At 43.6% G+C, this 26,651-nt stretch overlaps 1 protein-coding gene across 1 annotated transcript in view; it reads right to left on the bottom strand.

Annotated features, from left to right (window-relative positions):
• The window catches only part of LOC144819165 (uncharacterized), a 285,622-nt gene that overhangs the window by 114,782 nt on the left and 144,189 nt on the right, over window positions 1-26,651 (bottom strand). Inside the window, exon 3 of the mRNA XM_078677137.1 lies at window positions 97-337. Coding sequence (XP_078533263.1) covers window positions 97-337 — 241 coding nt within the window. The remainder of the gene's footprint in view (window positions 1-96; window positions 338-26,651) is intronic.

The following is a 26,651-nucleotide window of genomic DNA, read 5'->3' as shown; positions in this document are numbered from 1 at the left end:
TCTCAGTAAGATATGCATGTTAATCAACTCAGATTCTGAATATTATGTAGATCTTTTTCAAAAGTGTGTTTTCAAACACTGACACTATATTCTCACCATAGTTGGGGCAGACAGGGGCTTCACCCCCATGATTACACACCAGCTGTATCTGCGACTGATCTGCGTTGATGACACGGATGTAGAATGTTGGGCTGTCGATTCCGGTGTACTGGCGCCATAAGTCTGGAGCCTTATAGCAAGTAGCCCCATTATGGGATCCATATCTAACATACAAGCGACTTAATATTTCTCGCTGATTCTTTGTTACTTTCTCGCCTCGCCCAAGGATTTGTTCACCCTAAGGGAGAAAAGAAAAGATGAGTCTTACAGCACTGAGGGACGTCATGCTAACAAAAAGGATTATTGAGATTAAAATATATAATGGGCAGGCAAAAAATACTCTGACTTAGAAACAAACAAATTAATTCCTTCCAGTCACAACAAATATATACAATATCAGTTGGTCTTCCTTAGAACTGAATGCATGAATATGTTCATCTATGAAGTCACTCATCTATCCATCCATGAAATCACTCACTAGCATCCATGCACTCACTCATCCTTGCACTCATGCATGTATTCATCCATTAATTGACCCATTTTTGTGTTCAGGGCCCTGCATTATACTGAACTATCCTAAGCGAAGTGCTGCATACTAGGCTTCTTGCTCTTTTTCTCAGACCCTATTGATACTGACCCACTACCACTGTATCCTTCAAGGTGAACAAGATTTGGGGCGGATCACTGACATAACATTGATAACACAAATATCGATGTAGCAAAATATCGAGTACAAAATATAGAATACAAAAATATCGAACTCCTATCTCCAAACAGGTAAGTGCAAAAATATTGAATCAAAAATATTGTTGTAAAAGATATAGATTGTCAAAATAACAAATTTTTTAAAAGTCTTAAAATGAATTGAAAAATAATAAAATATTAAATATAATTAACTTAAACATACATAAAATACTTAAATATCCTAAAAATTAAATTTAAATTAAAAATAAATAAACATACGATTTAATTTTTAAATACATATATATATATATATATATATATATATATATATATATATATATATATATATATATATATATATATATATATATATATATATATATAAACATAATATTAATAAAAAATATACAATATTTTTACCGTAGATTAGCGGGACAGTAAAATTTACTATTACTACTCGACTGAGTGCAGCAGTAGAGAAAGCGTTGGATAGCGTAGGGGTAAATATTACTATTCCCACTCCAGTGAGTGCAACAATAGGGAAAGCGTTGGATAGCGGGAGGGTAACAATTACTATTCCCACTCCAGGGAGTGCTACAGTAGGGGAAGCGTTGGATAGCGTAGGGGTAAAAATTGCTATTCCCACTCCAGAGAGTGCAACAGTAGGGAAAGCGTTGGATAGCGGAGTGGTAAAAATTACTATTCTCACTCCAGGGATTGCAACAGTAGGGTAAGCATTGGATAGCATAGGGGTAAAAATTACTATTCCTACTCCAGAAAGTGCAACAGTAGGGGAAGCGTTGGATAGCGTAGGGGTAAAAATTGCTATTCCCACTCCAGAGAGTGCAACAGTAGGGAAAGCGTTGGATAGCGGAGTGGTAAAAATTACTATTCTCACTCCAGGGATTGCAACAGTAGGGTAAGCATTGGATAGCGTAGGGGTAAAAATTACTATTCCCACTCCAGCGAGTGCAATAGTAGGGAAAGCGTTGGGTAGCGGGAAGGTAAAAATTACTATTCCCACTTTAAAGAGTGCAACAGTAGGGAAAGCGTTGGATAGCGTAGGGATACAAATTACTATTCCCACTCCATTGAGTGCAACAGTAGGGAAAGCGTTGGATAGCAGGAGGGTAAAAATTACTATTCCCACTCTAAATAGTGCAACAGTAGGGTAAGCGTTGGATAGTGTAGGGGTAGTAGTCAAGTCAGCTTTATTTCGATTAATAAAAAATCATAAAAAGCACACAGGCACAATAACATAGTCAGGGGAATACAATTGCAGTGAATTGATAATACTGTTTTAAAATTGAACAATTTAAAATATTTACATAATTTAAAAAAATACAGTTTTTCAGTGAATTCATAAATTATCACTAGAGATGTTATGTTGTCTGTTCTTGGTAAGTTTTTTTAAAACGATAAGCAGCCACCAGAAAATTTGCAACACCAAACATAATTAGCGGGGAATCTAACTGCTTAAGGTGAAGAAGAGCTGGTTTCACTTGGACAAACCCCTTGTTTTTAAGTAGTGGGATAATATATTTTTTCCTAGGCAAGTCATGAAAACTACAAAAAAACATGAAATGTAGAGTGTCCTGCAAAGAATAACCATCGCAATTACATACAGGCAAATCCTCGGGCTTAGCCCACACCTTAGAGTCATTTAACAGGAGATGAATCTGGTTAAATCTAAGTTTTGTAAGTAACCAGCGGTGAAGCGGGATTGACACAACTTTTAAGTAAGGTTCAATAGCAATGGTAGTCTTGGTGATATAGTGCTCCCTCACTGTTGGTTTCACAAGTTCACTGCTCTCCCGCTCTAATTCTCTGTGTTTAATAAAAGTCGTTTTTAGCCATTCCAGGTCGGCTTTAACAATACATTCAGGTTTCGAAAATAAATCAGGGCGGCCCAGGGAGCTTAGGGTATTATTAATGTATGCTAACCAAGGAATATTTTTCATCTTGTCCATACGTAGGCAGTCCCTTAAGACCAAGTTTTTAGCCACATTGAAATTGGGGATTGTTTAATGATGTCACTTATGTACCCCTGACCTAGTTCCGTGTGGACAGAAAAAGTGGCCGTGGATTGTGGTAGACCAAGAAGCATACGTAGGATTTTATTTTCCTCTACCTGAATCGCTACTACATTGTTGGTGTAGCCCCATATAGAAGCCCCGTACCTTGCTATAGCAATTGTTTTGGCTCTATAAATTGCTAGCATGGCTTCTGTAGGTTTGCCGCCCAGTCGTTTTGCAAAACCTGCGATAGCAGCCGCAGATCTTTTCATGGCATTAACTTTTACCGATGTTTGGGGTCCCCATGTGCCATTTTCGTCGTAAACCACCCCTAAATAGGTAAATGTTTTTACGCTGGAAATAGGTGTATTAGCGCAAAAAAAGGACTTCAGCTTTTTATTCTTCCTCCCACCCACTGACATGACGTGTGATTTGTCTGTATTTATTTTTAGGTCGAGGGAGGACATGAAGGCATCAAAAGCCGTCAATAGCCGTTGTAGTCCAAGAGGTGTTCGTGCCACAAGCACGGCGTCGTCTGCGTAAAGGAGGACCGGGGTGGACAGCCCTCCAAAGCGCGGGACGTCTAATGTCGCTAGATCCAAGGTGGATTCGAGATGGTTTATGTACAATGTAAACAGCAGTGGGGCAAGGATGCAACCCTGTCTCACCCCTCTGGTTGACGCGAAACCAGCGGTGCAAACTCCCCCCTGTGTCATCCTGATTGAGGCTTCCAGATCCCGGTGCGCCTCAGCCAGAAAGTGTACCAAAGAATGGTCCATCCCCAGATTCACAAGAATTGTCCACAGCCTGGACCTGTTGACCAAGTCGAAGGCTGTGGACAGATCCATAAACCCTAAGTAAATAGAACCACTTGATGCCATAGTGTACTTTCCCAGGATCAGGTGTAGATTTAGGCACTGGTCCTCAGTCCCCCTTCCCCTTCTAAACCCATATTGGACATTAGATAGGATAATATTGCTGGCAGCCCACTCATCGATTCGAGCCAGTATCACTTTCCCCAGGATTTTAAAGGAAGAATCGATGAGTGAGATGGGGCGATAACACCTTGGGTCTCCCCGTTGGCCTTTCTTGAAAATAGGAATAATGGTTGCCTGTGACCAGGAAGCAGGCAGATTATAAATGGTGGCAGTATTGAAAACATTTGTCAAGATTTTGGCCCAGAAAGGGATATTAGCTTTGTACATATCGGCTGGGACGCCATCTGGGCCTGGAGCTTTTTTCCCTTCGGTGTTGGTTATGGCCTTTTCAACTACTTCCACAGAGAAGGAACGTGCCGACTTGGGTGTATTAGTTGCGAGAAAAGTGGGAATTTCACAAACGTAATCACTCCTATAGATGGTTTTAAAATGAGCTAACCAATCTTCCTCACTAATGTTGGCCTCCAAGTTGTCATTAACCTCACCCGTAAAGAAGGGATTATTTATTATGGCCCAAAAACTGGCACTATCTCTTAGAGTTGCCGTTTCCATAAGTGCAGACCATGCATCCTTTTTAATGGCATCTTTGCATGCATGGGCAATGATTTTGTATTCTTTTCTTAATCTGGACACTTCCCCCTTATCCCTTGGTGATTTTTTAAGTTCTGCCAGGAGTCTAGTGTGTGCTTTTGAACAGGCTCTATCGAACCAGCCCTTATGTGGCTGAGCGTTCTTTCTGGCTTTAGCTGTGAGTTCATTGGAAACTAATGCACACAGAGTAGTATAAGCAGGGATCACTTCCTCCCCCTGTTTTGAACTGTCTAAGCAAATGATAATTTCTTTGCTGGCTATACATGTTATTTTATTAAAAAAGTCTTCGGGAACTACCTTGGTCCACTTCACCCTTCTACCTTGGTCCGTGGACCGCACAGCCGGGACTAACGGTTTAATGTTTCCTTCCTTGATCAAACCAACAGAGTTAGCGAGTTCAAGGATGACTGGATTGTGGTCACTAAACGCAGCCACAGTGGCATTATAAAAAAGAACCAGATTTAATAAACCAGGGGAAACAAAAATATAATCTATAATAGATTCAGAGTTTCTTGCGCTATATGTCATGACACGGTCGCTAATGTCATTAAACCCAGGTTCATAAAGATCAACAGTAGATAAGAGATTTTCTAGAGCATGACCTTTTGAGCTGTGTTCAAAATGTTGGTAATGGGCAGAGGTGGGGCAATCTATATCTTCTATGTGACAAGAGAGCTCGCAGAGATGGGTGTTAAAGTCCCCCATGACTATAGTGTGCATAAAAGTTGGTTGGCGTGCTGTGTAATTAATCAAAAAATGCTCTAGAGAGCTGAGGTGCTCGTTTGGATCTCTGTCTAATACGGAGTTATAAAAGTTAATAAGAATGAATTTGAGATCATTGACTAAACTGATCTCTAAACATAGAAAGTTAGGGGAACAGGTAGCAATTTGTTTAACAGTTCCCACCAGGTGTACAGTGATCAAGATCATGAGGCCCCCTTTGTCCCTACCAATGGGAGATGTGGTAGCTGGGACAAAATGGGGTGTGTACCCAGGGACCCAAAAATTGCTATTGCAGTCCCATGTTTCTTGCAAGGCTATGATGTCATAAAGATTTAGGAAATTTAGCCATACACTATCCTCCCTCTTCGAGCGGAGCCCGGCTATGTTCCAGCTTACTATTTTAAGCCTTCTACTAAGATTTCCTGGCAGGGAATTATCCGCTAAGGGTAGAGTAGGTGATGGGACATTAAAGGTTGGGCGTCAGTTCTGCTCGTCAGCCCAAGTCAAAGGCATGAATCTGTTGTGCAAAGGTATAGGTCTGTTTTGGGCCGATGATGTATATGTACCAGATTTAAAGTTGTTCGACCTAGTACTCTTGATCCAGCTATAGTCAGGTTCCTGAGAAGAGTACACTGATTGAATAGGCCAGGGGGTTATCCGGTCGTATTCCTTTCCTTGGGCACAGCCCTTATTCAGGGTTAAGTGAGGTTTAGTGATGGGGTAAAAAAAGCCCAAAGGTACCGCTCGGGGCCCAGCATCCAGTCCTTCCAAAGGCGAAGCGTCCCATAATAATCTACTCGCTTCCCCAGGATTATTAAAATTAATTATCACACAATCACCCTCTAATGATTTGGTTGTGCGCCCTATCCAACCCACCCGCCGGGCTGAAAGAATCGCACTAGAAATATCATTGTCACCTGAGCAGATTGAATTAGACCACGACTTTACCCTTGCTAGCAGTTGGGGCGATTGTTCATATTCTCCAGGCTTAAGTAGGGGAACATTAACCAGGATGGCTACAAAAGGCACTGCCTCAGGCGGCAGATTAATTATAAGTTGACGTGCCGAGCCAGGTAAGTTGGGTGATTTCTGATGTACCGGGGTCTTATTTTTAGAGGGCAGAGGGTTCCCTCCTGCTGTACTGGGTGCGTCTACCCGAGTGGTGATTGGGCCACTAGAAGAAAGGGTTGTGGTTACCGGGACCGGTAAATTAAGTGACTTCTGTTGTACCGGGGTCTTATTTGTGGCGGACAAAAAGTTCCCTCCTGCTATACTGGGTGCGTCTACCCGGGCGGTGGCTAGGCCACTGGTAGAAGTAGTTGCCACACTCTTTGCTAGTGTAGGGGTAAAAATTACTATTCCCACTCCAGTGAGTGCAACAGTAGGGAAAGCGTTGGATAGCGGGAGGGTAACAATTACTATTCCCACTCCAGGGAGTGCTACAGTAGGGTAAGCATTGGTTAGCATAGGGGTAAAAATTACTATTCCTACTCCAGAAAGTGCAACAGTAGGGAAAGCGTTGGATAGCGTAGGGGTAAAAATTGCTATTCCCACTCCAGAGAGTGCAACAGTAGGGAAAGCGTTGGATAACGGAGTGGTAAAAATTACTATTCTCACTTCAGGGAGTGCAACAGTAGGGTAAGCATTGGATAGCGTAGGGGTAAAAATTACTATTCCCACTCCAGGGAGTGCAACAGTAGGGAAAGCGTTGGGTAGCGGGAAGGTAAAAATTACTATTCCCACTCTAAAGAGTGCAACGGTAGGGTAAGCGTTGGATAGTGTAGGGGTAAAAATTACTATTCCCTCTCTAGAGAGTGCAACAGTAGGGAAAGTGCTGGATAGCGTAGGGGTAAAAATTAGTATTCACACTCCAAGGAGGGCAACAGTAGGGAAAGCATTGCATAGTGGGAGGGTAAAAATTATTATTCCCACTCCAAGGAGACCAACAGTAGGGAAAGTAAATAATTCACATAGAATTAAAAATAAATTAAATATTAATACCAATTACAAAATAATTAAAATTAATTACCAATTTAATATATTATAATAATTAATCAACTTAATTACCAAGAACAATTAATTATTTAACAATTGAAAAATAATTAAATATTAATTAAAAAATACCAATTAATAAATTGAAAAATGTAATTAATTACAATTAAATTACTTCCCATCCAATTCCTCTATAAACACACAAAGCTCTACAGAAAATAAATTAATAAAATGAACATAAGTATCAATGAATAAATGAATAAAAAATAATTACCAATTATATTTTAATGAATTACCAATTAAAAATTAATTAACAATTAATTCAAAATAAATACCAATAAGTTCAAAGTGCTTTATTTCGATAAAAACATATCTTAAAAGCATAAATACAACACAATTCAATAAGCTGAAAAACAGTTTGATAAAACATCCTTAGTGACTGTTGTAAAGTCAATAAAATACACATAATCCATTCTACAGTGTTAACATATAATCAGTTACAAAAGGCACAAGGATTCGATTCGTTATCACAGTATTTTAAAAACTAAGGGGTATATTATCAAGGGGTTTATCTCCGCTTTTTTGGCTTTTAAAGCCAAAAAAGCGGAGATAAAACCCCTTGATAATATACCCCTCGATTCTTTATGATAAAGGGTAAATATTTGTTGTAGTTCCCATGAATTTAAGTTTAATTGCAACCAAACCACACACCTCCTAGCACTAAATTAAGATAAAATTATCTCCCTATTACCAAGCTGTCGCTAACACCAGTTAGTGACAGCTAATAGGAGATAGCGACCATCTTGGGCCCCGCTTTGCATGTCAGTGATATTTATCACTAATGACATGCAAAGTGGGCGTGCCAAGATGTTAGCGACTGGAAACAGTCGCTAACATCGCTATCTCCTATTACCAACTTTTGGAGATATTCGCGCTAAGCGCGAATATCTCCAAAAGCTAACACCTGCCCTGAGCAGTTCTTCACCATGTTATCCAATGGGAGGTGGATAACATGGCTAAGAGCATTTGCTCGATAATGCATGAATATCGCTGACTTTTCAGCGATATTCATGCATTGCGGCCGTTTTTTATCGCATTTGCGATAAACCTTGCTAATAGCAAGGTTTATCTGCGATAACAATCGCCGATGTGCGGCGATAATTTTTGTCTCTAAACAAGTTAGAGACAAAAATTATCGCTAGTTGTTGGTAATATACCCCTAAATTAAATAATAGCCTTAAGCCTATGAGATCTGATGGACCAAGCCCAACTTAAAAACTTTGCGATACCGCATACATAGAGTGTACGAGTATCAGATGTAAGAATACGAAGTGCCACAGTGTGGTGCCTTGTTCCTAGTTCTCTACAAAGAGGCTTAAGCCAACACCTCCCAGGTAATTGGTACAGTGGGCATGCAAACAAAACATGGGCCATGGGGAAGCTGGTCGGTTGCGTTTTATGTTTGTGTTTATGTGGTTTTGTTAGTGCTAGGAGGTGTGTGGTTTGGTTGCAATTATTCCGTTGGGCAGTTATTTAGTGGTACATGTTTGAATGACGAGACTGTTGGATTTGATTGAGGGGGAGTAGGCGGGATATATGTCTTTGGTTGGGGTTTGTTAGTTGTTGTGGGTGAGCGCTTCTTTTAACACTATTTGTAGTGCTGGAGGTTACTCGTGGGGTCTCCCGAGGGGCATTACGGGCTGTAAGATAACATTAAAATAAATAAGATATTAACTAGCAAGATTACTAGGTATGATTTAATTACGCCTGATTGAAGATTTGTTGTGGCTTTGACTGGTGGCAGCATTTGGCTTGATACTCCTACTGGGCCTGGTTACCATAACATGTCATAACATGTCTGTAATGTGAGTTGAAATGTTTTGTCCGAAGTTTAGTTTTGTTTTTGGCGCGGCTCGGGGAAAAAGGCTAACATGTTTGTGAAGGTGTGGGTGCCTGTTTTTTGGCTAGATGAAATACGAGAAGGCCAAGGACAGTTCCTAGTAGTGCTGCCAGTTTTACGATAATTGGTATGGTGAGAATTTGTGTTTTCATGGGAGCGACACAGGCAATAATTAACATGCCCGCGATTATACTTCCTCAGGCCAACCGTGAGATGGGGTTAATAATTAGGGGGTTGTTTTCGTTAATTGGTAAAATTGAAAGAGTTCGAGGGGAGTTTATTGAAGAAAAAAGGATAATTCGGAAGCTGTAGACGGCTGTAAAAGAGGTTGCGATAAGGGTCAGGATTAAGGCTGATGAGTTTAGATTAGAACTATTTATTGTTTCAATAATAGCGTTTTTAGAAAAGAACCCTGATAAATAAGGGGTTCCTGTTAGTGCTAAACTGCCGATGGTAAGGCAAGTTGTGGTTATTGGGAGTATTTTTTGTAGTCCCCCTATTTTTCGGATGTATTGTTCGTCGTTTAGGCTGTGAATAATAGACCTGAGCACACAAATAGTATTGCTTTAAAAAAGGCGTGTGTGCAAATATGAAAAAAGGCTAGTTGCGGTTGGTTAAGGCCAATTGTTACCATTATTAGGCCTAGTTGACTGGATGTTGAGAATGCTACAATCTTTTTTATGTCATTTTGGGTTAGGGTGCAGGTAGCCGTAAATACGGTTGTTAGAGCCCCAAGGCACAAGCAAACCGATAGGGCAATTTTATTTTGTTCCATTATTGGTTGAAATCGAATTAACAGGAAAATTCCGGCTACAACTATTGTGCTGGAGTGAAGCAAGGCAGAAACCGGAGTGGGGCCCTCTATGGCTGCGGGGAGCCATGGATGGAGTCCAAACTCTGCCGATTTTCCTATTGCTGCGAAGATCAGACCTAGGGGGCATATTACCAACAACTAGCGATAATTTTTGTCTCTAACTTGTTTAGAGACAAAAATTATCGCCGCACATCGGCGATTTTTATCGCAGATAAACCTTGCTCTTAGCAAGGTTTATCGCAAATGCGATAAAAAACGGCCGCAATGCATGAATATCGCTGAAAAGTCAGCGATATTCATGCATTACCGAGCAAATGCTCTTAGCCATGTTATCCACCTCCCATTGGATAACATGGTGAAGAACTGCTCAGGGCAGGTGTTAGCTTTTGGAGATAACCGCGCTTAGCGCGAATATCTCCAAAAGTTGGTAATAGGAGATAGCGATGTTAGCGACTGTTTCCAGTCGCTAACATCTTGGCACGCCCACTTTGCATATCATTAGTGATAAATATCACTGACATGCAAAGTGGGGCCCAAGATGGTCGCTATCTCCTACTAGCTGTCACTAACTGGTGTTAGCGACAGCTAGGTAATAGGGAGATAATTTTATCTCCGCTTTCTTGGCTTTTAAAGCCAAAAAAGCGGAGATAAAACCCCTTGATAATATACCCCTCGATTCTTTATGATAAAGGGTAAATATTTGTTGTAGTTCCCATGAATATAAGTTTATCGAGAGTCATGCCATACTTAAAATTAGGCCAATGTCTCCAACTCGGTTATATATTATAGCAGGAGTGTTAGCATCAGCTCGAGCTTGTCATCAGCCAATTAGTAAAAACGACATAATTCCCACTCCTTCCCATCCGATAAATAGTTGAAATATGTTGTTAGCGGAAACTAAAATTATTATTGCCAGGAGAAATGTTAGTAAATACTTAAAAAAGCGGTTAATATCTTGATCTGAGTGCATGTATCATATTGCGAACTCTAGAATTGATCATGTGACAAATAAGGCGACTGGTGAAAATAATACCGAATACTGGTCAATCTTGATGCTAGATGAGATATTAAAATTGTAGATCATTATTCATGAGAAGTTAATAGTTGTTGATTCTAGGCCGGCGTTCATAAAGATAAACATTGGGAGGAGGCTCAAAAAGAAGGAGTATTTTACCGAGGTCGGTCATGTCTTCGGTGTTTTTATAGAGGTTGAGACAATTAAAGGAATGACTAACAGGATTAACGAAACATGGGCCATTGATTCTACCTTTGTAGTGCAAAATGGGCAATTTGGTAGGGTCTGGCGAGGAGGCGCCCATCGGGCGGTGAACTCACAGATGGGTAAAGTACCAAGCCTGAATTTAAAGTACAACGCCCGATCAAGGGGTTTCTGGATGATATCCAAATAGGGTTCACACAATGCTACGCCTTTAATCCCCAGGAAGTTTTCAGTAAGTCTGCCTAGGTTAGGGTCAGAATGTTGTTTGGACGCTACCCAATTCCAGTAGATTCTCTTTAGAACTGCTTTTGGGGGTGCAGATTTAGTTGCCCAGGCATCCTTAAGGCCCAAGTCACATAGGAGTGTTTTAATGTGCTTGAGCCAGCTGATTTTGTGCCAACCAACCATGGACATGACCTCTGACAAGCCCTCAGCGTATTTGGGTAACTCGGGTACGCGCCACAACCGGGCCCATAATTAGAGTGGTCGGAGTTTGGCAAGGTCGGATATTGCATGGCAACCCAAGTCCAAGAGCAGGGGGATCATAGGTGTGCTCTGGGGAAGTGCCATTAAGTCCTTAAAGAACTTGTTTTCCGATCTCGTCAACAGATCTACGTTGCCCAATCCCCATAGCTCTGCGCCATACAGCGCAGAGGTCACTCCCTTAGCCTTGTATATGGCTATCACAGGAGCAATAGGCTTAGATGTTGCGCAACGCTGTTCTCGAAGTAAAGTCCCCCCTACTCTCTTGTGGCATAATAACATTTTCTGTAGGTGGGGTGTCCACTGCATGTTGTCTGAAATGCGAATGCCGAGATAATCAAAGACTGTAACCCTTTCCAGTTGGACATGGTTCAGGACAGGGGCCCTAACATGTTTTTTTGGAGCATTTATTATCAAATATTTCGTTTTATCTGTGTTTATCACCAGGCTTTGCAAAGTGCAAAATGCTTGGAAACTATCTAGGAGAGTCTGCAGGCCAGCAGGGGATTTAGAGATGAGCAGAGTGTCATCGGCAAACAGGAGAGTTGGGATTTTTTTGCCCGCCAGGGATGGTGCATCTGATAGAACTTGCAGTAAGTGCTGCACCACCCCGTTCACATATAAGGAGAACAGGGTGTGAGCCAAAACACATCCCTGGCGGACGCCCCTGTTCACTGGAATTCTGTCAGTCTTTTGCCCCTGCTGGCCCCACCTTACCTGCGCGAAGTTGCCTTCATGCATCCTCACTAGTAGCCGAAGGATATACCAAGGAATCCCCATTTCCAAAAGAACACCCCACAGGCGCTCCCTAGGGACCAGGTCGAAGGCAGTCTTCAGATCTATAAACGCGAAATAAAGACTGCCCCCGCCCAGAACGACCACATTCCAATAAATAAGTAACAGGCGAAATGCCTGCTCTATGGTCCCTGTTCCTGATCGGAAACCTGCCTGGTAATGTGAAAGGACTCTGCTCCCATCTATCCAGTGTTGGATTCTCTGAAGGATCACCTTTCCTACTACTTTCTGTGAGGAATCCAATAGACTAAATAGTCAGTAGTTGGCAGGGTCGTCCCTATCCCTCTTTTTAAAAATAGGGACGACCTCTGCCCCTTTCCACGACTCAGGGACCTGTGCACCATTTACCATAGCATTAATTAACATAGTAATGATCCTTGCCCATTTCGGCCGGTCAAAACGGATAAGATCTCCTGGGATGCCATCAGGCCCTGCCGCTTTGCAGGGAACAATAAAGTCAATTGCCCTTTCTACTTCCTTTTGTGTGAATGGGTCAGTGTTGAAATCCTCCATAATTCCTAGCTGGTTTAGGACGTTTTGCTGCAGTGAGGCATTCTGGGAACATGAATACAGCATCGAAAAGTGGTCAAACCACCTTTGGGCTGATACATTACAAGTTATTAGGGTCCCGTCTGGCCTGTTTTTTTCTCTAATAAGACTCCAAAAACGTCCCGCATCCCTCCCTAAACTTGCCTCTTTCAAAGCTTCCCAGTATTGATCTTCCCAGTCCTCTTTTGCTGACACTATAGCCTGTTTGTACTCAATCCTCGCCAATTTTAGTTGGTCTACCTGCCTGGACTTAACTGCCTTGATTAACACTGATTTCTTTTTGCGGCACTCATTGTTGTACCAGCCTTTTTTGGCAACTGTCGTCAGTGGCCTCATTTTCTGTGATGATGGAATTTGGATGAGAAAGAGGCCTCCCATAGAGGTAATCATTTTCTGGAAAATTTCAGTAACCTTAGACAGACTAGGTTGATCTGCAAGATCAGCCAGTGCTGTTTCAGTGATTTTCTCAATACCCTTCAGCTTGCCTTCGTCGAGGGCAATTTTGGGCCATCTCAGGCGCCTTCCACAGTTGGATATGTGTACTTCTTTGGTTGAGAGGGTTAGAGCCGCAGGATTAGATTCTCCAGTGTTTGGCCACAATGTCAATACGGAGCGATAGGGAGTTATGGTCACTGTCGGACGTAGGAAGGACTTCCATATCTTTCATAAGCTGCCTAAGTTTAAAATCAAGAAAGATATAGTCTATTCTAGAGGTATGATTCACTCTATTATAGGTATGTGCCCCCATTTTGTCTGAAGCTGATCTGCCGTTTACTGCTCTTAGGTCGAATTCAGCAGTTAGCGAATTCAACTGGATGGCTCGTTGCGACCACTTCTTAATGGGCGGTAAGTTAAGAATTGGGACACCCCTTCTAATGTCCTCCTCATCAGTGTCCAATATGTCCTCTGCTGCAAGGGGTTCAAATGTGCAGTTCATGTCTCCAGCAACTAAAGCATGCACGTCACTGGGTCGCTGTCTAAACATTTTTTCCAGAAGACTAATCTCAGGTGAGGGGGTTCCTCCTTTGTCCCACGGGCATATATATTATAGATGTCCAACTTGTTGCCCTTACGTCCTTTAGTTAGGGACAGGGCTAGGATATCAGGGGAATTACTTTGGATCTGTGTAATCTGGCAATTCAGCAAAATACTCACCCATATCTGGAGCCCACCCGAGGGGCGACCTCTACCTGATTTAGAGGGTACTGCTGGAAGAAAAAAGGTAGTATATCCTACATTGTGACATGCAAATTGCATGGGACTCAATGAGCTCGTTCCAGTCGGGTACCTGTAATTTCTGCGAAATGCCAGCTACATTCCAACTCAAGATCCTCAAGGGGGATACATCTGAGACCGGTTCTACATATTTTAGGGATTTATCTACTGGATGGCTACCCACCTCCCAGATGGATTCCTTAGTAGTGCTTAACTGACTAGAATTGGCAGGACAGAAAAAACTTTCAGAACCATTGTGTTTACCCTCAGAGGATACCTTCGGGGAAGACGGGACCTGACGAGAGCCTACCATGGTGTTTGCTTGGTGGTCACACAGATCCCCACGTGAGATTACTCCACCTAGGTCTATCCCACGATCTTCCTTACTATTCATTCACTTATAGGGATCATATCAGTACCAGAGATCTTCCCCGTACGAGTTAAAATCAAAATGGGCATTGTAAGTATTGCATGCCAGACTGGATGGTTGCTATGAATAGGAATGTCCTGCCGCCACCCTCCATAGGAGGACTGGGGAGCATACAATCGGAAGGGAATAAAAATATCCCAAGTCACAAGTTCTAATCGCACTGCCCTCCTGGCAACCTTGTTGGGAACATATATAGCCTGCAACTCTAGCATCTCTAAAATTTACTAGGATGCAATCCCCAGGGATGTCCTTAGCCCTATTCCCAATCCAGTGGGTTCATCTCACATGGAGGATTTGGCCGTTCATATAGGGTTGCAAGGGTCTGTTAACATACAGCCAATGGGTTGTTTTATTTTTAAGTTCTTGATAGGATTCCCGCCTCCCAGGTTCTAGCTGCGGGACTCCGGTCAAGACCACTACGAACGGTGAACACTGCGGAGGTAGATTGATATGTCTAGTAGTTTGTGCTAAGGGCGCTAACTTGCTTGTCTCCTGGTGTTGCAGTTGGTTACCATTGCCTGTCATAGATGGTTTGTTCAAGTTATTAGCAACTTTGGGGCTATGGGCAGGGGCCTGCTGCGAGGCATCTTTCTTTTTTCCCTTACGTGTAGTAGAGGATAGGGATTTACTAACTCCTTTCGCGATGCTCCGCGTGTTGTTTGTGGCTCCCAAGTCGACACTGGGCTGGGGTCTGTGGTTAGCAACAGGATTTACTTTATCCTTCAGCAATACTGGCCGAGTTACAGGGTTCAATTCAGACGTCTTCCCCTGTACAGGGGTTTCGTGTCCCGGGCTAGAATGTAATTTGATAAGTTTTTTAAGTGAACAAAAGTTATCAAGAGACGTTTGTTCGAATCTGTCTATTCTCGCTGTTAATGCCTTCACCCTCTCTAGTATCGGGAGAACAAGAGATCTTACAACTTGCTCAAATTGAACCAAATAGGGGGCCTGTGCTACAGTCTCTATAGGGATAGAAGGGATTAGGGATGTTATAGCTAACTCTGGTCCATCACTGGGAGATGTACTAGCTAATGATGTATCTAAGTTTATAATTGGCTTGACTAGGTTCCCCACCCTCCCCTTTCCCTTATCCTTATCATTGCTTCTATTATTATGGCCTGCGACCTTAGGTTTTTTGTTAGATTTCTGGCGAACCCCGTTCTGGTCGCTAACTGTTCTCTTTCTTTTATTCATGGTGATATTGATGTTGGGTCTAGGGGAATCGAGGTTCATAATGGGATTTTGAGAACTCTGCGTAGGACTGGTAAGACGCCCTAGTTCATGTTCGCCATGTCCAGTACTTGTACTCACCGAGGCCGACAGATCCAGGGGGATCTGACCAGATGTATTGTCAAGTGTGACAGGGCCCTCCGTCTCCACCTCCTCGGTAGTACACCCAATAGTAACATCATTGAGGTCTAATCCAATGTCAGTCCCTAAGGAGGGGGTCAGTGAGGCTACTAATGCCAATAACCCTAGTGACGAACGCTTGGTTGATAGTAACTCGGTAGAAATCCTTCGCTCGGCAATAGCTATTTCTTTCTCTAAAACAGAGCAAGCCCGAGTTATGAAGTTATCTAGTGTACCACAAAAAATGTTACCTCCCCCCGCCCTTTTCCCCTTACTTGCACGCGTGGACATGGGCATTTAAAGATGAGTCCTAAAATGGGTAGATGTGTATAACCTGTTGGAACAATAGGAGATACACAAATCAAGAATAGATTCTAGGCATGCAGAGTGGACAAGAAAGCAATATAGAATCTTAGAGGGGTGGCCCAGCCCGGCCTCCTCCGGCCTGGGATGGCCTTGGACGGTCCCGCCCTTGTCCCGGGCTTCTCCCGGGACACTCCCGCGCTCTCCCGGGCAACAGTATGGCCCGGAAGTTATATAGCATAGACAGGGGGCGGTGCTTGAACCCCCGCTGCAGGTGTGAGGTAGAGTCAGTGCTTGGACTTGAAGTCCCCGCGCTGCTGTTAGCGCGTCTCTCCCGCAACTGGTCCTCGAAATACAGCCACCTCAGGTCCCGGTTAGTGGCAGAAAAGCTCCCAGCGCTATGTGGAGTCAGGAAAACAAAAGTAACAGCAAGGCACACCTTACGCTGCGGCTCCTGCGAAGCGGGTGCGGCGAGGTGTTATAAGGCGTAGGCAGGGGCGGTGCTTGAACCCCCGCTGCAGGTGTGAGGCAGTGTCAGTTCTGGGACTTGAAGTCCCCGCGCTGCTGTTAGCGCGTCTGTCCCGCGACTGGTCGTCAAAATACAGCCACCTCAGGTCCCGGTTAGTGGCAGAAAAGCGCCCAGCGCTACGTGGAGTCAGGAAAACAAAAGTAACAGCAAGGCACACCTTACGCTGCGGCACCCGCGAAGCGGGTGCGGGCGAGGTGTTATAAGGCGTAGGCAGGGGGCGGTGCTTGAACCCCCGCTGCAGGTGTGAGGCAGAGTCAGTTCTGGGACGTGAAGTCCCCGCGCTGCTGTTAGCGCGTCTCTCCCGCGACTGGTCCTCGAAATACAGCCACCTCAGGTCCCGGTTAGTGGCAGAAAAGCTCCCAGCGCTACGTGGAGTCAGGCAACAAAAGTAACAGCAAGGCACACCTTACGCTGCGGCAAATACCAATAAATAAATTTAAATATTTAATTAATTATATTTAAATTACTTCCCACCCTATTTCCCTATAAACCCACAACCCACTCCACAATTATATTACGCAAAAAATTAATACCATAAAATTAATTAATTAAAATAAATATTAAAATAAAAATACGCTTTTAACACATATACTAACATAAAAACAGTTACATATTATTAAAAATATAAATATTGACTTACGTACCTAAAATTCGATATTTTTGTTGTCTATATTCTGTCCATTCTATATTTTGTCCATTCTATATTTTGGATTCGATATTACTGCTATTCTATTCGATATTTTTGTATTCTATATTCTGTCCATTCGATATTTTGCCTATTCTATATTTTTAACTCGATATTTTGCCCATTCGATATTTTTTACTCGATATTATGACTGTATACCATTTGGGGCACCAAGCGGCATCCACTTAGAACCCTCTTCCCCTGTAAGTCACAGTGAGCCGTCTGCCCCTCTGTAATGCCATCAATCCTGGCTTATCATAGAGTAGGGCTCCCTAACCTCACCATCAGTTGCTCAGTCTTGCCACCTTGATCCCATCTGAGTGGGTGTAGGTGAGACTAATAAACACTGGAAAACATAGCATCAGAGCTTGAGAGAGATTGTGGCAGCGGAGGACTTGCCTCCCTCACCCGTTGGATATCTTGATATCCACTGAGGAACTCTTCCAGCCTGATCTTCATGGAGTGGCTTTTTAAGCAGGCGGAGGGTATGGGTGGCTTCTAAGTGGTGTGCATCTTAGGAGAAATAAGCAGATATATGAAGGGCTCTGTTACACTCATTGTCAGAGTGCTCAGGGAAATCACACATGAGGATATGAAAAAGACACTTATGTGATGGCTTCAGAAGAACATCTCATGACTTCCAGTTCATGTACGACAGCTCTGTGCACCATTCCACTCTCTGGATGCCCCCAATAACTGGGACTGACAAGAATTAATAATGGTACACCATGGCAGAGTTGATGAGAAATGCCACATCTCTGGTAATCTGTGAGGGAAAATATTAGTATTCAGTAGGCGGGTAGATCCCTAGATCCAAAAAGGATAAAAACAAAGGTATTTTTTTGTTCTAATGTGGTCCTTATAAATTCACAAACAAATACATAACACCTGACCTGCCAACCTTGCTGTAGAGATGGGGAAGAAGAGAGAGCAATGCAGAGGGACTGGCAGGGAAGTGAAAAAGGACAGAAGACATTCGAGTTAATAGATGTTCGGATTTGAGTGAACCCTCCCACTCCTGAAAAGTCTTGTCCTTAGCTGCAGAGCAACTCTAAAAACATGTGTGCACCTGTCAGGATTGTGTGAAAAATAACATCATCAGAATGATTACGCGATGAGCACAATGGTTGTATCTACTCCAGGTACATTCAAGTCAACCACCTGCATACCCCTTTTGAGGTGACTCTCTGTTATCTGATGGAGTTAACTCTAGAGAACATTCATCAGCATTCCTGCCTTGAGCTCCACGGTGGAGTCCAGACCTCACAAGCAATGAGCCCGCTATAGCAGCAGCTTCCATTCATGGGCAACAAAGACCACCACAGGGTCATGGTGTGTCTGGACGTGACGGTGGATCCTGATTAGGGATATTCCATTTCTTTGGAACTCAAGGACAAGATGGCAATCCTTGAAACCAGAATGTAGTCCATCAAACCATGTGCATCAAATACTACTGCATGATCACTCAGTTGTTACGCTTATCATTTTCAGAAATAGGATATTTTAGGTTATAGGGAGGTCAAAAATGTGTCTGTTCAATACTTTGACAAAATGATTTTATGAATTCACAGCACAATAAAAATATGTGTTTCCATTCATCAAAATTTGAATGTTCCATTAATCAAAAATGTTAGGCATTTCACATGCTTTAGATCCCAGCTTCTGTGCTCTGTCCAATCTGACCTGATTAGTTTTAACCCCATCTGAAGTGTTGAAAGGGACTGACAGATGTTCTGTGCAGTTCTCCTCATTTCATCATTCAGACAAACCTGCCATTTCCTCCTGCTATTGTGGGCTGCGCCAGGAGTCCCTTGACAGTTGATCAACACGAGTTTTCTGTTGCTTCCTAGCAACACTCTAGCCTCCCTTGAATGGAAGTGGCCCATTTAAAGTGGAACGCCTCTTAAATGCGTGACTATTGTCCCCATGACAATGTAACAATGCGATTTATTGACGGCCATGTGGTACAGACCTTTTAACTGCACGGCAAGTACATGATGAATAGTGTACTCTTTTAACGAGCTCCCCCTGAAGAAAGGTTGGCCAAGGTTTCCAGGATACTTCATAGGCACAGACTTAGATTAGATGTCCCCCTGTTCCCTGCATGTTTGTTGTGTAGGAAAGTGCCCTTTTTGGTATGCTCACCCCCACACTTTTTTCTCCAATGCTGATATTTAGGAGTCTGAAAGTGAATTGCAGCCTGCTAACCAGGCCTAGTGCCAATACTTTCTCCCTAAAACTGATACATGTGAATTGGGCACACCAACTGGCAAGGTTTTACCCCTCTTAAAAGTCCCTGGTCAAAAGTACCAGTGGTTCTCATGGCATGGGAGTTGAAGGGGTCACTAGGGCCTGTAGCACTTGTTATGCAACCCTGAGTGACCCAGGTAAACAGATGACAGCAGTCGTGCCATTGCAGACTATATGTGCAGTGCAAACCTATTAAACTCATCTTTGCTCTCACAATGTGTTGCACTGACAAAGCACTATTTCTCACATATACTAGTCACCTCTAAAGTATGTAAGTAAGTAATTTATTATTATGCATGATTAATTAAAACTTCTAAAGTAGGCCGCCTGAGCCCAGGAGGCAATGTGCATTATAATAAAGGTGTGGGCATATAATTGCAACCATATATGACCCTATAGTAACCTCTTTCCATTAAGGGCTACCTTTAGTGATCTGGGGGCTATAGAATGAAATTATATGAAACACCATAACATAGGCTGGCACCCAGGCACCCCGAGGTTGCCCAGTCCAATATAGCCCCAGTAAAATATGTCATGTTTGATATTAAACAACTTGTTTCCTCAAACCTTACATGATTCCCATGTCGGATTTGATGTTCAAGACACCAAGGAGATTACCGTAGAGATTTCCCACCTGGTTGGACCAGATTTTCCTGTGATCTGTCTCACACCCTGCAGCTGCTGCTGCCAGGCCAGAAATCTGACACCTGCCAGGAGGTGTGAACACTTCCAAGAGTCAGAAACAAATGCCTGGATGTAAAAAATGTGGCACATCCCTCCCCCACAAGAAGGCTAGTGAAGTGGCATCTCAAAGCAGTGAGCTTCACATCTTTCACCACCTCTGATAGGCACCCAGGATGCCTCCCAGAGGGGGGACACAGATGTTCCCCTGTCGCAAGGCACATTTGCCCCATGGCAGGCAGTTAAATTAGGTAACCAGGAGGTGCACACCGCCAGAAGGGTAGCCACACCACTTGGGTGGCTACCTAGTCTGCACAACCAAAAGAGGTTTCTGCTATTTCTAAAAGTAGCAGAATAGAGGGTTCTTTGTAGCAAAGGCGGCACACATCACCAGATGTGGTCACCTCATGGGCAGATTAGCTGCTGGCGGCTAGTAGCCCATTGGCTATTTGCACCCAAACACCTAACACCCCTAAATCCAGGATCTGAGGGGCATCCATGGTACCGGAACATTGGATCTGATAAGACCTGCAACGAAGAAGAGACCTAAGCCTGTGACATCAGGATGTGCAGAAAAATAAAGGTGAAGTACTCTGCTCCTGTGGCACACACCCTGCAACTGCATGACTGGGACTCATCCCAGAACAAAGACCAGCTCCCACACACTAAGGGACCCCTTTGAGAGACAAATGCCACTCCAGCCTCTTTTGGTCTCCATCAGCCCACAGGTTAATGATTACTCCTGGAACCAAAGAATCACTGACCATCGGGCCCCCTGAGGGATCACCCAAACGTATATCATCCAGTGCATTGAGGGAAACAAAGTCCTGACTTTCATCAAGTTTCAGGTGGCTACCCTTTCTCCCTGACCATACCGCTGTCAAGGCTTGTTAGTGGCCTGTCCAGCAACCACAACCTTTAGTCTATGCTGGAACATGAGGGAACACTGCAACACTTTCAACCAACCTCTCACTGGACCAGTCGTTGATTTTTTGCACCTGTTTTCTCTCCAGCAATGTCTGAACAGTAAAACCAGCAAACCCACGGCTCCCGATTGAGCACCTGGACAGCCAGAGCAACAATGAACCTGGACCCAACGAGCCAGGTAAAATTCAACTGGCTGCTGTGTACTGTTCCTGGGAGCAGCATCACCGTAGCCCTCAGTGTATTCTATGCAATTCGACCTGCAAGTGGCCGATTGTCACTCGTGTTTTTTACCATTGACTGCAAAGTTAACGTTTTGTAGTATTGAACTGCACTGATTTATTTTTCCTTCTAAAATCCATCAATCCAGATCCATTTGTCTGTTTGTCTTCATTTTAGTGTCTAAATTTACATAAGAATCATGTACATTTTTATGAATTGGTGTTGGATTTATTTTGAGTAGATTGTATTACTTATCGTCAATGTTGGTACTCTGGAATTCTAAACATGTTCCTCTGGTAAAGCCTGACTGCTCTGTGCTGAGCTGGGGATTTATTAGTGTGGATCAAAAGGACCTATTTTGGGGTATTGTGAGAGCATTACATAATAAAGCCTACCCAGCCTCACTGCAAAATACTACACTTTCGTACATTTCTTTGTCAGTGGTGGGATCCTGAACTTGTACCACTCTGTAAGATCCATTGCTAGCACGGCTTGAAAGGATAAGTCACGGCAGAAGTGTGGTTAGTGGATCGCTAGCTCTGCTAATATTGTAACGATCAAAGTGAGTCACAATGTGCGTATGTTTACCGATACTACGCGCAATTAAATGGAGAATGTCTACTAAAGGTCATGCTAGTATGCTGTTGGCGTTGCCAAAAAAAGCTTACCGTCTGCAAAAGCCGAAATGCATTGGGATTAAGTAACGGATCTGTGATAGCTTGTAAATATCGCTATCTTTGGAATCACGTCATTAAAGAATTAAGAGATAATGTAACTCTTATTGGAATCATTATCATTAAACTGATCGATACATAAGGATATTCGTGTCTTTTGAAATTCATTGAAAAGTTTGCTGTTGTCCAACAGCCCACCATCACCAGTGCCCTAGGGGACACCCACACATCCGTGTCGGTGCTACTTTCATGTTCTATTGCTTACTCCGAGCGGGGAGCCATCCCAAGGAGCACGGTTCAATAGAATTTAAAAAGAGTTGAAACCTAGCTGTGCACAGCCATATTCTTTTGTATAAGTCAGGTTTTTACCAGGTGTAAAATCCTGACGTTAATATCGATTAGCGCGCGTTTTGTTTATCACGTCGCGGGTATTGCTAATAGGCGATAGCTTTGTTAGTGACTGCTTTCAGTTGCTATCAGTGTGGGCACGCCCACTCTGCATGTCATTAGAGATAAATATCGCTGACATGCAAAACAGGCCCCAAACCGGTCGCTATCACCTGGAAGTTGTCGCTAAGTGCTGTTAGCGACAGCTTGGTAATTGGGCGATAAAAAAATCACTGCTTTATCGCAAAAAGAGCCGCTAAAGCGGGGATGACGCCCTTGCTAATATGCCCCATAGTTTCTGCTAGTGCAATGGTCTCCTTGAGTACTTCATTGAAACTCTTCAACATTCCATTGGTCTCTGAGTGATAGAGATCACAAGCTTTTATGGCATGCATCCTAAAACATTCTTTATTTTCCTGGGAGACAAGCTGTTAATTTTAAACATTTAAATGTACTGGGATTCAGTAGGTATCTTTTGGACTTTTTAAATGAACTGTCAGCTTCTTAATGTCCTATGTACATCTTAGGAGTCTGCCAAAATTCTTAAGTACTGTATGATCTGGGCTCTCTGACAATATTGTTTGTTTCTACTTACAAGAAATGTAGCTAATCTAAGGCTGGCTTTTGATCATCTTATGATGGTTTGTGGATTGTGCTTGTTATATGTTTCTCTTTACCTGTAATTTGCATGCATTTTATGTGGACCTACTAGGAGTTCCAAATACATAATAAATATATTGAATATTGATTCATGAAGTACTGGGAGATGATCCAAAATCTCCTGTCCCTTAGACCCTAAGCAATACAGAAGAAGAGATGACGTCTGTTACGCACTGAAAGAGGCCCCACAAACCTTTGCATACCATTCAAAAACATTGTTCCACTTCTACCACCTGATTGGGGGATCACCTGGAGTTGTAAAGAAGAAGGTGCAGTCTTTTTTTGCATTGTTCCACATCAAATCTCAAGTCCAGCCTACCTCTGAGCAACAATTGTTGCCCTTCCTGCGAGTGCACTCCAGAGGACATCTTGCAGTTGACGGTTCTTCCGAACAAAGGATTATCAGCCCAACCTCTCTCTTCACAAACCATCATACTGCCTCAATCAATCAATCAATCAATACATTTATAGAGTGCGCTACTCACCCGTAAGGGTCTCAAGGCACTGAAGGGAGGGGGTTGTCGCTACTGCTCGAATAGCCAGGTCATGAGGTGATTTCTGAAGGTGAGATGGTCCTGGGTCAGTCGTAGGTGCGCGGGGAGGGAGTTCCATGTTTTGGCTGCCAGGTAGGAAAAGGATCTTCCTCCGGTGGTGGTTCTGTGAATTCATGGGACGGTGGCAAGGGCGAGGCTGGCGGAGCGGAGCTGGCGGGTGGGGATGTAGAACAAGAGGCGGTTGTTGAGGTATTCGGGGCCCTTGTCGTGTAGCGCTTTGTGTGTGTGGGTGAGGAGCCTGAACGTAATCCTCTTACAGACGGGGAGCCAGTGCAGGTTTCTCAGGTGGGCGAATATGTGGCTGTGGCGAGGGATGTCGAGGATGAGTCGTGCGGAGGCATTCTGTATGCGTTGAAGTCGTGTCTGAAGTTTGGCTGTGCTTCCTGCATATAGGGTGTTTCCGTAGTCCAGTCGGCTGGTGATGAGGGCCTGGGTGATGGTTTTTCTGGTCTCGATGTGGATCCATCGGAAAATTTTTCGGAGCATGCGCAGGGTGTTGAAGCAAGATGACGAGACGGCATTGACTTGCTTGGTCATCGTGAGGGAGCAGTCCAGGATGAATCCCAGGTTACGTGCGTGGTCCGTGGGTGTTGGCGCGGAGCCCAGTGATGTGGGCCACCAGAAGGCGTCCGAGGAGGATGGGGATTGTCCGAGGATGAGGACCTCCATTTTGTCTGAGTTCAGCTTCAGGCAACTGAGCTTCATCCATTCTGCAATGTCTTTCATTCCTTCCTGGAGGTTGGTTTTGGCGGTGTCTGAGTCTTTGGTGAGGGAGAGTATCAGTTGGGTGTCGTCAGTGTAGGAGATGATGTTGATGTTGTGTTTGCATGCGATGCCGGCGAGGGGGCTCATGTAGATATTGAAGAGGGTAGGGCTGAGCGAGGAGCCTTGGGGTTGATGATCTCTGTGGCCGCTGAGCGGAAGTGAGGGAGGCAGACTGTCTGGGTTCTATCGAAGAGATGAACAAGGTGATCCAGTCCAGGGCCTTTCCTTGGATCCCAGTGTTGAGGAGGTGGGGCGTTAGGGTGCGGTGGCATACGGTGTCAAAGGCTGCCGAGAGGACTAGGAGTATGAGGGCAGTTGTTTCTCCGTTGTCCATCAGGGTCCTGATGTCGTTGGTGGCTGCGATGAGGGCGGTCTCTGGTGCTGTAGTTGTCTCGAAAACCGGACTGGGACGGGTCGAGCGAGTTGGTTGCCTCGAGGAAAGCAGTCAGCTGTTTATTAATGGTCTTCTTGATGACTTTAGCCGGGAAGGGAAGGGGAGAGATGGGGCCAAAGTTCCACTTGAATGCATACTTTGGCAGACACCTCGAGGAACCGGCTTGGCCTTTTCAAATGGAGCAGAGACACATGGACACTGCAGTGTTAAAGGTAAGGCTATTGTGAGCCAGGGGAGTGCTCTAAGTTATAACGGCTGATAACCCACAAGTAAACCTTGTGGGTATCTTCTTCCTCAGGTTCATAAGGCTACTGACTACGCCAGTGTCAGATCCAGTGATAGTAGCGCTTCAAATAATCAGTCAAGGCATGAGTGAGCCTGATGAAGTGTAATCCTTCTAAAGAATAACCCATCCATCTTCCAACAGCTTGGCTAAGCAACAGCTCACCCACTTGAAAATCAAATATTACAACCCCACCTGTGACATAGGCACCACTCCAGTGACTACATTCCATTGTCACTACGGAGCGCCCTCAGATACCAAGGTCCAGATACCACACATTTGTTGTAAGTGATTTTTCACAAGAAATGAACTACTGACATTAGACCCAAAAGTAATTTTTTTGATTTTTTTTGATTTTTTTATTGCAATTTTAGGGCCTTCTGTAGACCCCCATTCCAAAAGCAAAGTAAAAAACTTTAACATTTGGAGAAAAGTATAAAAGTTTTTGCAAGTTTTGAAAAGATCCCAATTTTCAGGTAAAAGGTTAGGCAAAATGGAGGCTGAAAAGAATCTTGACCTGTACGTCATCTAAGCTCTGATGATCACTGATCTAAGTACTTTGTGCAAAGTTTGGGACATTAGCTACAGAGTAACAGCTAAAAGGGGGGACCTGGAAAACTCCCTCAGCTGTATTAGAATGGGAAACTAGAGAGGGAGGGCAATTGCCCTGAGGAATACCCCGAAAAGGGTGAGGATGATGCCTGAGCTCAAACTCAAAAAATGCTTGGGAAGAAGACGAAGACCAAAAACTCTCCACCCTTTCCCAGGCCTCCTTAAATGGCAGGAAGTGACAGATATCACTCTAGCAGACTCCCTACTAGTATGGTGGTAGTAAGCCTTGGGGACGAGCTTGATTTCCTCTCACTAGAGGAAAAAAGATTGAACTTGTGGAAAGGAGACTAGCCCTTGTAGAAAGAAGGGTCAAAATGAGCGTAACGCCCATGGTGGCAGCAATTTTAATAGGAAAAAAGAGGAAGCCTTTGACCATAAGATCCCCAAAGGATTGTCCCAAAGTTTAGTGACGGTGAAGACATGTTTGACAAATGATTTGCAGTCTTTGAGAGGGCCTGCAAAATAAGGAGGATCGTTCACTAACACAGGGGCTCTCTATTGTGGGAGTTGTTCTCATTCAAGGGCAGGGATAGACTTCTGACCCTTAATGAGGATGTGGCTGAGTCCTAGCAGCATATGAAGGAGACCTGAATAGATGGATTTGGATTCATCATCGAAGAGTACAGAGAGAAGTTTAGGGACATCCATAAAGGCCAAACCTAGACATCAGTGTATCTCATCGACTCCTCAGTTAAAGCACTAGAAGGGTTGATAAAAGGCAATGACGTGGCCATTTATGATAGTCTGTATATCTAAATTATTTCGACATTTTGACTAATTGTGACACATTGTAACACAGATAAATTGTGTCTGCATTTGGGGTATTTCAAGCTGTGTTCTCCGAGAGAGCTGGGGAGGATAGCTGGCCAATGGGTCAGAACCAGGATATCCAGAAAGACCCAAGGTGGGAGTGACCAGAAAAAGGTGCTCA

This window comes from Lissotriton helveticus, chromosome 2_1, assembly GCF_964261635.1.
Source record: "Lissotriton helveticus chromosome 2_1, aLisHel1.1, whole genome shotgun sequence".
In the NCBI taxonomy this organism is placed as follows: domain Eukaryota; kingdom Metazoa; phylum Chordata; class Amphibia; order Caudata; family Salamandridae; genus Lissotriton; species Lissotriton helveticus.
The sequence above is the reverse complement of the archived record's forward strand: the minus strand, read 5'-3'. Positions and strand labels throughout refer to the sequence as shown.